Here is a 15,364-nt window from a genome sequence, read left to right as displayed (position 1 = left end):
AATATGCAATAAGAATATTAGAATATTACATTATTACCAATCCTTAAATAGCGAACTGAACTGCAGACCTCATCCTTCTATTTGCTAAAAAAGCAGTTGTTCTTGAAAACTGCAAGAGGAATCTATCTGAGTGATGGTACAATCTGAAAAACACACTTTTTTGTGCAAGAGGATACATTACTTTTTGGACACATATTACATCACAGCAATTGTTTTATAGCAACGTACACTTCTTAATACAGTTTCCACAAAAATGAGAAATTCAGTAACCAGCAGCATGCAATTTTGTTTCGCACAGTCTGTATTTGTTAACCCCCCCCCCCCCCCAAGCCCCCTTTTCTTTTGCCTTCAAGTTTTCTACGCTATACTTTTTACAGCCTGCACTGTAATTCGCCATTTACGATCTGTGAACTAATGTTGTTCTCTAAAGTGTGAAAAAATAATGTACATTCCAGATACACAATGACACAGTCAACCTACAATCTATAAAAAGAAATGGTTTTGCTTCTTTGTGCATAAGAGTACATTGAAAATTTGGACATGTAGTATATCATTGCTCTTGCAATTCATGATTTTTATTTAAGTTAACTCATATATGTGATGTGTTTTGAGAATAATTTCTACTGTCAAGTACATTTTCCTACTGTGTTACAACATCTTATGTATTGTGCACTGTATGCGAGCTGCTCAATTGTTGTAGTGACTTTACTGTAATGTAAACACAAGAAAATTTTATTAATACTATTGCAGCCTTCTTATGCATATATGCTACTCATCAGTTACACAGTTCATTTCAATATTCCTGACACAGAATATTTCACATTTCTCAGAATCCATAGGACAAGAAACATAAATCAAAACATAATTTTAAAATGTTTATTTTACAATAAAGTCACCCCGATGATGGAACACATCACACTCACCAAGCAGCTCACTTAGGAGGTCATAAACAGTATGAAAACGAACTACATGATGAAAATTTACATAAACAAAATAACTGATTCCACAATTGCAGGTTTTCCACTACTATCTGATAATGCATAAAGTAAAATTGTAAAAAGGAAACATAAACCAACTTTACTGCCAAAGCACCCTCTAGCTCAATTCATACTGTGGGGATATTTCTCTGACTAGGTTATGTTGCCTTTTGTGTCCAATACAGGCATGTTTTTAGTGTTTCTAGAAATTTCTTCTGACAGTGAGAAGTTAACCAGTGACGCTACAGTTGGAAGGAAAATCAAGGTCCTCTATGATCAAACTACAGACAGATTGGGGGGGGGGGGGGGGGGGGGGGGGCTGCATTTTCATGACCATTTTTCAAGTGTCAGGTATAGAAGAAAGCAAGATCTTTCCTGGTGCTGTGAAATTCCATGAAGTAGTAAATGATAAAAACTGTTCACTCATATTACTAGATACACCATATGAGCACAAGGTGCTACATGATGATGTGAATATACAAGTTCCATTGTTTCACACCTTAGACTGCCATGACTGATGAAAATCTGATACATGCGTAGTGTCTGTCACATATGCGCTACTCAGTTTGGTAGGCAGAAGCCGAACTCCAATTATGTCTTATTTATATGACATAACCATGGCAAGTTAGACTTCCTAAACTCTAGGAACTATAAATACATTATATTTAATTTTTGAAGTTAAAAATATATATTTAAATGGAGAAAATTCTTTTCTGTTAACTGCAATGACTCAGTGGAATAGTTTGGTATGAAGTTGAATATTATTTGGAAAGTACTTCCATAAAATCATAAATTTCTTACATTTGTCATAAGTGGCACACATTCATAACTGTGGTGTGTATTTTATATGAAATTTAACACGCAGAACTATGAAGAGGATTTACATCCAAATATTTTTTTTGTGAAAGATCATGCCACCCAGTAAGCAAAATGTTTAATTTCACACAAGGACTCCAAATATCCAGTGTCACATGTACTATATCCAAAAACAATAAACTAGGAACTAAATTTTAAATTATATGTGAAGGACAGTCTCCTAAAACAATAGAGAAAGTACTGTGATGATACAAATGCATTAGAAAAAGCAGCACAGAACAATACATTTGAAAAGTTAATGAATACTGAAAAAGCTAACAGAAAAGCAAGGTCCCAACCATAAGAGAGTTTGTGGCTTCTGCTCAGACATTTTATCCAAGAAATGTGATTTCAAATAATAGCTAAAAAGATGCCTAAATTTTTTTCTGATGCGACACTGTGTGCTATGTGTAGTTGCTAAGGCCATTTCAAGAAATTTTTTGGGGCATAACTGAAAGACAACAACAAATTTGACATGATAACTGTCTTGACTGCCATATCAAGCATAAAGTTAAAGAATTTAATGCTGGGATGTATACAATCCTTTCAGCAATAAAGAGTCAGGTGTAAAATGATAGTTTTGTTTCTTTTCTACAGAAGACCAATGAAACAGGAGTAGTTAATTAAGCATTGTTGACAATTACAAGATGTATCAAGCACTAGTAACAGGGAGATTTCCAATTCTTTTAAATTTATATTTCTAATTATTTAAAAAATTAAATGCTAACACACCTACAATATAAATACTGATTTTGCCAGATGCATATTCTAATTTTGTCAAAAATACATTTTACATTTTCATGTCCCAGCTTATTAATTATTAGATACTTTCCGCTGAAAGTCTTTAGTTGTTAATAAAGAAACTTGAATTTAAGTGAAAGCACAAAACTCTGATACCAATATTGCACAAATAAGCAGAAAGTTTCATGTATATTTACTAGACTTTCTTTACTGAATTGTTGTAACTGGCCCAAAAATATATTTCATCTTAATGATAACAATAACAAAATAGCAAACCTTATGTGGACCACATGAACCTCCATAGTTCCTCACTGCAAACTCCAAACAGCGTAATAAATAAGCAGCATTCTGAAATAAAACATTATTTAAATTCCAATATGAAACACATCTAAAAAATTCTTAAAAATGAGTACAGATGCAAAAGACAAAACAAGTTCGGAAAACTGCAGTATTTACAGTAAGGGTAGATGCTTGAAACAAAGCACAAGCCCATAAGTATAACAGTAACTGCATAGAGATAGAGGGGGGAGGGCAGAGGAGGGAGGAGGGAGTGGAATTTGGAGGCAGGATGACATGTCTACTCTCTCTGCACCACTCTGCTCCCTACAGCAGTCTATGTATTGGTTGGAGCTTGCTCTCTTGGCTCCAAACATGAATCTCCATGGTGGTGGTTTTGTAACTGCTGGTAGTTTATTGAACATCATTATATTATTCATCATTCAATTGAAGAACTCTTCTTTTAACTTTTCTGTTTCTACATCCATCCAAATGTGAAATGATCAAAAACACATGGTAGTCAAAACTATCATGAATTAACTTACTCATAGGGAATTCACAGCAACTTATTAAAAATCACTGTTGGCCCTCTGACCCACCTGGACCATCACGTAAATTAACACTTCACTTCTGGAATTTGGGGAGGTGCACTGTTCCCTGATTGAACCTGTCCATTGGATTAACAATGGGGGATGGTTGGCTGGCCAGTCAGAATGTGGTTTTTAGGTGGTTTTCCACATCCGACTAGGTGAATACTGGACTGGTACCCACGTACCACCTCAGTTACGCAATTAGCAAACATTCTTACACTTTCATGTGGAATAACACTTGATGTGAAATGATGAGATGCAGGAAATTCCATCCTAGCAGTAAAGGGGTGGCAACAGAGAGGGCATATTGGCATCTTCTAACACTAACATTGCCAAATCCACGTTCGTATGTCAACACCTTGTACATACGGGATAAAGCCAAGAAAAAGAAGATGACTGTCAGCCATTTACAATTCATACAATAAGATTAAATAGCAATGTTACCTCTTATCACTCTCAAAGGCAGGTTGAAGTATTTAGGTCATGTTTAAGAAATGTTTTTGTTAAAACTTCCTGACAAATTAAAACTGTGTGCCAGACTAGAACTCAAATCTGGGACTGCATTTTACAGGCTATCCAAACATGACCTGTCCCCATAGCTTCACTTCTGCACAAACCTCTAGGTCCCAGGCTCAAGTCTTGGTCTGACACAGTTTTAATCTGCCAGGAAGTCTCAAACAGCAAAAACTCCTCTGCAGAATGAAAATCCACTGTAGAAATGTTTTACTGCGAACAATCTCCTCAGATCTTTGCAGTTCAAAGTTCAACCTAATTGCAGTCCTATAGTGTACTAAGTTCCATCTAACTTCCACAGTCAAAGTCTCTCTTCCACGTTGCAACCAAACTCGTTTCATGGTATATACATAATACCTCTAGGCTGTGCATAAGTCCTAACATATACTCAATAATTTTATTACTATTTTGCAGTCACTTGGGACCAGTGATCAGTAACATCATCATTTTCATTGATTTGCAGTCATTTTACTGAGAGTGATTTTTTTTTATATTCGTTAGAGACAATGGTATTGTCAGGAGTGCACCCAAGAAAGTGTGATAAGACTGCTCCTATTCTCTAAATACATAAATGATTTGATGGAATGGGTGAGCAGCAATCTGTGACTGTCTGATGATGACACTGTTTTGTATGGAGATGTGTCATTGTTGAGTGATTATAGGAAGGTACAAGATGACTTAAAATTTCTGGTGGGGTGGTAAATGGTAGCTTGCTCTAAACATAGAAAAATGTGTGTTAATGCAGATAAGCAGCAAAAACAATCCCATAATATTCAAATATAGAATCAGTAGTGCGCTGCTCGACAAAGTCATCTTAATTAAATACATAGGCATAATGTTGCAAAGTGATATGAATGGAGTGAGCACATAAGGCCACTAGTGCAGAAGGTCAATGTTCGACTTTGGAGAATTTTAGGAAACTGTGGTTTGTCTGTAAATGTGACCACATATAGTGTGACCCATTTTTAATTGCCACTCAGTTGCTTGGGATCCCCACACATGAGATTAAAGGAAGATATCGAAGCAAATTCAGAGGTGGTCTGCTACATTTGTTACCGGTAGATTCGATCAACTTGCGAATATTGTGGAGATGCTTCGTGAACTCAAATGGGAATCACTGGAGGGAAGAAGACATTCTTTTCATGAAGCACTACTGAGGAAGTTTAGAGAACCGGCATTTGGGGCTGAGTGCACAAAGATTCTACTGCTGCCAATGTACACCATAAGGACCATGAAGATAAGAGAAATTAGAACTCATACAGAGGCACAGAGACAGTTTTTTTTTTTTTTCCCCTAGCTCTGTTTGCATGTGGAAGGTGCCAAGAGGACATGGCATACCTCAGAATTACTGTCTGTCACCAGGGGTCCGGAGCAATATTGATGAACATAGGTCCTTAGTCCAATGGCATGAGAGAATCTGACATCTCCAGGGTCACTGGAGTAGTCTCACCTCTGCCTGTGATTCCTTCTTCTTCTGTTTAGACAGTTGTGACCTTGCAAGGGCTTATCCACCATGATTGTAGGCACTAAAGTCGTACTGGAAGCCCTAGGATCCATGTTAAGTGTCTCCTCCAACTACTGCTCAGTTCTGGGTTGGTTATCTACTGATTCCTGGAGATAGGGTTCTAAATGGAGCTCTGTCACCAGCAGACTCTGAAGGAGGATGCTGTTTCTGCAGCCAGTGCAGGGAGTCCTTGGAGATGATGGTTAAGGGTATTCACAGCTGCAGTTTATTAACTGGAGACAAATTACAGCACCAGCTGCAATTTTATGTCCTAATACCATGACCAGTTTCAGCCACCAGGGACTTTTTCAAGTGGTTCTCAACCTAGTGCCATGAACATATATGTGGCTGCAGTAGTGGCAAAATTCAATACCACTGGGACAGGATATAAGCAATTTCAGTTTTCCTGATTTAAAACACGAGAATTGATCAGAAACTAATTTTTTGGATTTTATGTTTTTTAATTAAGGTAATACACTATGGTGATCAGAAAGGGTGATTGTCTCCACAACTGACATACGAGGGTGGTTACTCACATGACGTATTTTCATGGATCAGATGACCAGTCTCCATAAATTGGTTTACTTGTACAATGGGAAGGCATATGCCTGAAGCCTTTGCACTGCCCTGCTCAGCACAGACAACAATTGCTCTGGTGTCAACCTTGATTATGCACACCATGACATATATGATGAACAACGTGAACTCCTCACTTCTCAGAGATTCCATGTAATTCCTCATGCATCTGCAGAGTTCAGTCGCAGTGGAAATTAAACTCTGCACCATAGCAGTTGCTGTTCTAATTGAGACAGAACCACTTCATAGTTAACTAAGGGAAGAAATTTCTCCAAATATATTTGCAATATTTCATACAAAAGAACACATGCTTAATAAATAGAAAAGATCCACCCGCACTCCGCATACAAACCAGGAACTGACAGCAGTGAGTTTGCTTGATTTTGCTTTTCTTCCCATGGCCTGACCTAGGAAAGAAAGTTCTATGAGTTACAGTGGTCTGCACTATCTGGAGAGACTGCCAGAGCCACATGGCCACTGGCTGATAGCTTTGGTCTTTTCACTGTGTAAAATTCCTGTGATGATGCTGCCTAGTCCAGTTAAGGGTTCCCCCACGGAAATCACCCAACCAGATCAATGGTCACCCAGTTTGATGACTACTGCCTGGAGTCCTGATGCATCTATACAGAGAGGCACATACCCCTTGATATGCATTGAAAGGTAACAGCTCGGTCATCAATAGCATGTTCCCTCTGTAGTCAGTGGCCCACTACTGTGCATATGCCATGCTGGGTATTGGGCGAACTTTCCTGCACAGTTCTCGCACATGCGAAAAAAATTCAAACCTGGATGTGGTGACCAGTTTAATGAAATACATGTGGTACAATAAATAAACAAAGTGTAAAAAGCTGTAATCAATGTCCTACTGGCAGGCTAGGCTGTCAACATGGAGTCTGCCCTACAGACCAAGTCTGAGAAAAGATATGGTCAGAGAATGTGACTGCACCACAAAAATGAATTTCTGCAATGGCTCAGAGCCCTATGCTTGCCATGCACATATTCACAAACAATTTGTGAACTCCCTGGGACGACGAAGGTTGTGAGTAAAATGCATAACAAACATTGGTGTCATTAAAACTCAATTTATAAGTGGGAGAAAAATAATATACATATATTTTAATGTAAAATGTTAAACATGCCATGTCTGTCATCTTCATTTCAAAAGCCAAGTGTGTAAATGGTTTGCATTAAGATGACAACAACAATGGATGAATGTCAATGGTACCAAATTACAAAGTCATTGATCCCTCCACACTGGGAGTACTGAGCTGCTGAAGTTTGTTAAGCAGAACAATATGTGAGATCAGATTATGGCTGTACTTTTTAGCATCATTAGAATGGCAAATATACACTGGAGCTAACTTGAAGCAGCCGTAAAAGAATAAAATACCATGATACAGGAGGAATATATTCCAGCCAAAAAAGTCCGGGTTCCCTGGGCACCCGATTTGTGGCTGGATGTACCCCTTTCTACATCTGTGACTGTCCACCACTCCTCCTCCTCCTCTCCTCCCTCCCCATGTAAGCCACAGTCAGCATGACAAAGGAGAACAACAGATAGTTTAAGAAAAAAATCCCACCACAGTAAACAGTCAAGTAACACCCAGCCACTAAAATGCTAAGAAATGCAAAGTAATATAAATAATGAAGGGTTTGGGGTCCAGCCAGCATATAAGTCAGGAACAGACTATGGCCCCCAAAAGCACATCTTGCAGCAGGTGCCATACCTCCATCCCCAGTCAATAGCTGGCCATTAAAATTTAATACTTACTCTGCCACTTGGGCACTGTCACCCAGTACGAAAGGTAGCGAATCCAGTAAGTTTTCATTTTTGCAGGAAGGCAACATAATTGGAGTACTCTAGTGAAATACGTCTATTGACAAATGGGCATTACTGCTACAGCTTGAAGGTATTCTCACCTCAGCAAAGACTGTCATTATGTCAGTCACGTGTGTCCACTACAAAGTCAACAAATTATATTTGATTCCCTCTCAGTAGTTCACACAGAACTCTCATACAGCCACATGGTCTCCTGTATTGCTGTTGCTGTTGGTGACCACACTACATTAGTCTGTATTCAAAGCTCCCAAAGGTGTATAACAGAGTTATCCATAGTTCAAGCTCTGGTGTGCTCCGATAAAACAGGTACATTCCAGTAGCTTCTTTAGCTAACGGATTAGAAAGTTGGTGCTCTAGATTGCAACAAAAATCAACATCCAGAGGATTACTACTGATATCACATTTTTATGGAGATTGGAAGGCAGGTCTTGGTTAGCAATGTTTTCTGGTTTGGCATCTGCTCAGAGTGTCACTACGTTTTAGAGAAGTATTGTAATTATGGGTACTAATTGACTGCGGGGCTTAAGTGACGATCACCAATTCTAATGTGAAAAAACAGAATTTAGTTGGCAGGGAGTAACGTTTACAGTTCTCAAAATGTGCTGAAGCACAACCAGTTTGGTCTTTCAGCATGGAACCATCATTATCCACAATTTCTGTAGTGGAAAATCCATCAAGAACTGAAAGCAGCAGACAATGGAAGGTGGAAAAATCTACATTTTCTTTGGCCTTAGAGATAGAGCCAGGCAGAGCTGTGGGTTAGGGACACAACAAGGAGATGTTTGTGGCAAAACACTGAGAAGAAGTTTCTGTGGTAGAAGGTTAAGCTCAGGAAAAAGACAATGTATATAGACTGCTCTTGTGACACCTGACTGAGGCTTCCTTGGAGTGAGTCCACTTCTCCTTCTTGTAGAAAAGGTGTGACGTACGGATACACAGTGGAACTGTGAACTTGGAATGCATATAACAGACAATTGTTCATGTCTGGTTTTTATGAGATAATATAAACACAATACTTCTACTGCTTGAGTAACTAATTATAGATAAAGATTTCTGGATGTACATGTACTGTTCTATTCTGACAGAAATGTATCACATTCATGTTATTAGCAGGTAACTATAAACCACGAGCAAGAGACAAGGATTGGACTTTCCAGTGGTACTCTACTGTTTATTTCTGTGACACTTGTGCCTGAGGAGCTGTAATAAATACTGAAGTCATAAACAGGGACGGAGGAATGGTATGTATTATAGTTCCAGCAAGGACACTGAAAGCTATTAAGACAAGATCACACGTAACAAAGAACACTATTCTCTGGTGAATGAATAGGAATTGTCAATCTGAACTTAGAATAACTTGAGTGATAAGAAGTTTCAAATAAAAATTGAGGGGGAATCACTGAACTCCACTCGTAGAATATGGTAAGGATGAAATGGCGCCAAGCAATACCATAAGCCTTTTGTCTACTGAAGAAAGCTACAATAAGTTGTTGATGATAATGTTCAAAAGCCTTCTGAAAAATGGTCTCTACGAGAGACAAAAGAAAAGCCACACCTTTCAGAAACCACAATGGGAACTGGATAGTAGGACTCATGCCCTGAGCGTCAACACAACACCCAATTTACCATTTATTCAAGTAGCTTGTACATTATGTTTGTGAGGCTAATTGGCTGATGACTGTTTCTGGAGAGTTTTAGCTTAGTTCCAGCACTGGAAGAGTTGTACTGTCTCTCTACTGGTTTGGGAAATTTATCACATTCCAGATACAGCTAAAATACTACATCTAATGATTTTTCTGACGTTTCGCCAGAATCATTTGTGATTCCGTTAAAGTTGCGTTAGAAAAATCCTTTATTTGTAGCTACTAGTTTCAGACATGATGTTCATTATCAAACCATCACCCCCATAAAAACTGACACGATACAACCAGTAGATTTGCATATACCCACAGACAGCAATCGTGAGTAACATCTACAAACTCATCTACAGTGGATTAGGTCAGTACTTCTAGCCACACAGCACCAATCAATTGACTTTCCTCTAAAGATTGAATATACAGGTGTTCTGTGGAGCAGATTCATTATACATTTCTCAATCACGTTATTTACTATTCTGACTTGTGGTTAGACTTACGATTTTCTTTTCTTAGTAGATAACATGTTCTGCCAAGGAAATATAGAAAAAGGATGTCACTGTAAACTGCAATGCTATTTAAAAAGGATATTACATAATTAATACCTCTGTCTGGGAGTGAAAGTTTGATGAAACATGATGAACATGCTCCAAGAATTTTGGGATTACAGATCCAGAAACCGGCTTTGTTAATTCCTGTATCATTCCTGCGTACTGAAAGAGATTTCCTATAAAACAATACATAAAAAACACAATAATAAGATTTTTGACACATGTATGGTTGCTTCCGAATTTCAAAAGTATTTAATACACAACTCACCAAGTACTTCATAAACCAGTAAACTTATTTCCTTTTCTCTGGGACTGCTACAAATCCTGACGCATTGTTGCATCCATGATACACAGTTATCAATGAACACATCATCTGAACACTGTGGAAGAAATACGTTTAACAAATGTAGGCCTTTCACTCTGAAAAACAAAGGTTATAAAGGAATTAGTTAGTTAGAAAGCCAATAAATCTTAAGAAATATGCTTGCAGTAACTTGTATATACCTGTCCCCATGAGAATTCAATTTGGTATTGATGAAGGCAACGACTGACTGAATTTCGTTCTTCCCCTGAAACAAGGAAACAAAATTAGAAAATGATGCCACATTCCTGCACATACACATCCCTAATACCCATGACCTTGCCATTATTAAACACTTCCTTTCCCAGTGCATGACTGACTCCAAACCAATAACCTCTGTCCTGGTCACCTTTACCAACTACATCCTCACCCATAATTACTTCACCTTTGAAGACATCACCTACAAAAAATCTATGGTACAGTAAAGGATACCTGCATGGCACCATCCTATGCCAATCTATTCACGGGCCATCTACAGGAATTCTTCTTAACAACCCAGAATCCCAAACCCCTTACCTGGTTTAGATTCACTGATGACATCTTTGTGACCTAGATCGAGGTTGAGGGTACACTATCTACATTCTTCCAGAACCTCAACATGTTCTCCCCCATTTGCTTCACTTGGTCCTCCCCAACCCAATAAACCACCTTCCTCATTGTTGACCTCCATCTCAAAGATGGCTACATCAGTACCTCTTTCCATATCAAGCCTACCAATCACCAACAATATATCCACTTTGACAGCTACCACCCATTTCATAACAAGCCCATTCAATACAGCCTAGCCATATGTGGTGATCACATCTATAGTGACAAGTAGTCCCTTTCCAAATATACCAAGGGTCTTCACAGACCGAAATTACCCTTCTAAACTGGTACTGAAATAGAGACTTCCTGTGCCTTATATCTCCAGTCACCTGTCTGGCAACAGAGGAGCATTCCCCTCATAACTCAGTACCACACAGGACTGGAGCAACTGACTTTCTCCACCAGGCTTTCGAGTACCTCTCACTGTGCTCTCAAATGAGGAGTATCCTACCCATTGTCCTTCCCACTCCTCCCACAGCGGTATTACGCTGTCTACCGAACCTACACAATATCCTAGTCCATACCTACTCTGCCCCAACTCCCTAACTCCTTGCCTCATGCCTCATATCCCTGTAATAGTAGACTAAGATACAAGACCTGTCTCACACATTCTCCCACCACCACATACTTCACTTCTGTCACAAGCATTATTTAGCTCATCATACCTGTAAAGTAGTCAAGTGATTTACAAGCTAAGCTGCAACCACTGTGCTGCATTCTATGTGGGCATGAAAATCAACAAGCTGTCTGGTTGCGTGAATGGCCACCGATAAACTCTGGCCAAGAAACATATGGATCACCCAGTTGCTGAGCATCACTTCAATGACTGCTTCACAACCTGTGCCATTTGGCTCCTTTCTACCAATGCAATGCCAACTTTTCCAAATTGCACAGGTGGGAAATCTCCCTGCAAAAAAATCCTATGTTCCTCTAACCCCCTGGCCTCAACCTCCATTAGTCCCTTTCCTTCACCCACCTATCCCCTTCACTGTTCCCACTCCAGTACTACACAGCCTTCCATCCAAACGACACACCCACAGTCTTTCTTCCCTTCTCTGTTTCTCTCCTTTCTAGCACCCCCCTCCCCCAATCAAAATTCCTGATTGCATCTAGCTACCCTACCCTGCCCCACCACATCCCTGAGTGCCCCCACAAGCAGCACTTCACTTCATGATCCCCCATCCGAACCCTGTTATCTCTCCCCCCCTCCCCCCCCCCCCCCAGCCTCCTCCTTACCCACACCAACCAGATCACTTCTCTTGTCATGCACAGATGCTCGCAGTCCGGCCTCAGCGGCCAGAGACAGCAGTTGTGTGTGTGAGTTGTGCTTGCATGAATATTTGTGTGTTTTCTACAACAGAAGAACACTTTTGGCCCAATAGCTCACATGTGTAGCAGACTTTCTGTTGTGCCTGTCTGTGGCTCAACATCTCCACTATATGGTGAGTAGCAATCTATCCTTTTCATAATACTGTCTTACAAACAATTTTTCCCTTTTAAAAATTATTTCATTGGTTTTCCACATAAACAAGCAAAATTACATAAAATCGTTGCACAAAAATTCTTTCAAAAAAACAGAGAAACAAATATGCAATGTTTTACCAACTTGTAACAAGTTCAAAGACTACTGTTATTTGTTCAGATCTGCATTTGCCTAAATAACTACTACCTTCAAACACATACAAAGCCACATGAATCATAATTGGCACTGTTTTGTAAATTTTAGAAATTTGTGGCAAGTTCCTATGGGACCAAACTGCTGAGGTCATCAGTCCCTAGATTTACACACTACTTAATCTAACAAACTAACTTACACTAATGACAACACACACACTGACGCCCGAGGAAGGATTCGAACCTCCAACAGGACGGGGGGTGTGGCACGAACCGTGGTAAGGCGCCTCAGACTGAGCGGTGTAGTGATTTGAGAAATTCTGTGTAAATTCTAGAACCACTCAGCCTTCTACCATCGCAAACATAAGATGTTCTAGATATGAGTGCAGGATGGTAAAATCCTACCTACTGCGCATCACATGTATGTGTGTGCAGGTTCCAAATAAGTCGTGGGAAGAAAGCAGACGCGCGGTCAAACAGCACCGACATGTACCTGTCTGACAATCCACAGATGTGTTAGTGAGTCTGTAATAAATAACCATTTAGTTTACATGCCGCTCTGTGCTTGTTGTGTCGTTGACTATTGTTAATTATAACAAGAACAGTTGAAAAAGTACTATTGTGGACTCTTGGCTCAGCCTTGATAGAGGCAAGACATATTTTAGGATTCATTTAAGAAAGTCATGGTAGTCAAGCCAACTTTCTTTTAACTGTAACTCATTTTGTTTCTAATGTTCGACGGTATGAGGTACTTACAGAAGTTCCATATATATGTTGAAAGTGTGAATTATGTTGTGCACGAAAGTCAAATACATCGTTAACTGACAAAAAGGAAAGTTCATATGTCTACTCATTTTATAAGTAGAAAGAGTCTTAAAAGTTCCTGTAGCTAGCTCTATTCGACAGAGAAGAAGTCAAGAGATTTTCCAGCAGCCGACTATCCCGTAAAGAAGAGGGGCTGTAAAATTCCTAGTAAGTCACCTCGTAAAGAAGTGGAATGTGGTTTGGGGAAATAAATCAGTATAACCCATACTCACACTCAGATTTTAAGTCGTCAGAACGTGGCTTGAAACAAAACTTCATTGCTTTAGTACGAAGTGGTACAAGGTAGTGTCGGACTGAACTTTTATTGTGTCATTATCATATTTAAAGTTAGTTTTAAATACTTACTAGGGCTAAAGCATATAAAGTATGGAGAATATGCAACAAGTTGGGGACACTCAAGAACCGGCTATGGCCATGACAGTTAGCAAAGAAGTGCCTGACTGGGCCAAATTGATAAAATTAATCAAAGCTCAGAGTGCGACTATAGGGTTGGTAAATTCTCAATTAAATGCTCAAAGTCTTAAGTTAAACTCATTAGATTCACAATTAAATGCTCAGAGGAAAACTTTAAATATTCAAATGACAAATTTGGGTTTGTTAAGTACCAAGGTCAACTCTCAAAGCAAAGAAGTTAGTAATCTGCGGGAAGGCATGGACATTGAGAACAAATGTAATAATGTAGAATCTGAACTTATTGAAAAGTTAGGCTCCATTGAAAATGTGTACAATATTAGGTATAATGATGTAAGACATGGGTTGTATACTTTGCAAGATAGTGTACATAAGCAGAATGAGTTAATGACAATCATTCAATCACAAATTACAGGTGTCAGTACATGGGTACACAATATAGGAAGGAATTTCAAAGAGAAAATAGCAATTAGTTTGAAGGAACAATTTGGGGGAATTATAGATCGAAATGTTATCGAGAGAATATCATCCGGGAATGTATTGCCTATTTCTTCTTCTGAACTTAATGATGCCAGGTAGTGTATAGAAGACCTGTAGAGAGAATTTAAGCTTATTCAAGACAAAGTAGAAAAAAGGGTAACTTCATCTAATGTGGTATTAACTAGTGAAGCGGTGAATGATTTACAAAGGGGAACTAATTCAGGGTTATCTATACAATACCCTAAATTTAAGCCAGACAGAGATGTACATTCAATCCATTTCTTGAAAAGGGTTAAAAATGCACTACCAAAAAATTGAGAAGATTCTAAGATGATCATATTTGCTGTGGGGTCCTTCTACATCTACATCTACAGCCATACTCCGCAAGCCACCTGACGGTGTGTGGTGGAGGGTACCTTGAGTACCTCTATCGGTTCTCCTTTCTATTCCAGTCTCGTATTGTTCATAGAAAGAAGGATTGTCGGTATGCCTCTGTGTGGGCTCTAATCTCTCTGATTATATCCTCATGGTCTCTTTACAAGATATACGTAGGAGGGAGCAATATACTGCTTGACTCCTTGGTGAAGGTATGTTCTCAGAACTTCAACAAAAGCCCGTACCGAGCTACTGAGCGTCTCTCCTGCAGAGTCTTCCACTGGAGTTTATCCATCATCTCCGTAACGCTTTCGCAATTACTAAATGATCCTGTAATGAAACGCGCTGCTCTCCGTTGGATCTTCTCTATCTCTTCTATCAACCCTATCTGGTACGGATCCCACACTGCTGAGCAGTATTCAAGCAGTGGGCGAACAAGCATACTGTAACCTACTTCCTTTGTTTTCGGATTGCATTTCCTTAGGATTCTTCCAATGAATCTCAGTCTGGCATCTGCTTTACCGACGATATGATCATTCTATTTTAAATCACTCCTAATGTGTACTCCCAGATAATTTATGGAATTAACTGCTTCCAGTTGCTGACCTGTTATATTGTAGCCAAATGATAAGGGAACTTTCTTTCTGTGTATT

The 15,364-nt window shown here is 39.1% G+C and overlaps 1 protein-coding gene across 1 annotated transcript in view; it reads right to left on the bottom strand.

Annotated features, from left to right (window-relative positions):
• The window catches only part of LOC126330094 (uncharacterized), a 103,246-nt gene that overhangs the window by 67,799 nt on the left and 20,083 nt on the right, over positions 1–15,364 (bottom strand). The window contains exons 2-5 of the mRNA XM_049996330.1: positions 10,562–10,626; positions 10,326–10,477; positions 10,112–10,233; positions 2,850–2,921 (exon numbers count right to left, since the gene is read on the bottom strand). Of these exons, the coding sequence (XP_049852287.1) occupies positions 2,850–2,921; positions 10,112–10,233; positions 10,326–10,477; positions 10,562–10,626 (411 nt within the window). The remainder of the gene's footprint in view (positions 1–2,849; positions 2,922–10,111; positions 10,234–10,325; positions 10,478–10,561; positions 10,627–15,364) is intronic.

This window comes from Schistocerca gregaria, chromosome 2, assembly GCF_023897955.1.
Source record: "Schistocerca gregaria isolate iqSchGreg1 chromosome 2, iqSchGreg1.2, whole genome shotgun sequence".
Taxonomy (NCBI): Eukaryota; Metazoa; Arthropoda; class Insecta; order Orthoptera; family Acrididae; genus Schistocerca; species Schistocerca gregaria.
The sequence above is the reverse complement of the archived record's forward strand: the minus strand, read 5'-3'. Positions and strand labels throughout refer to the sequence as shown.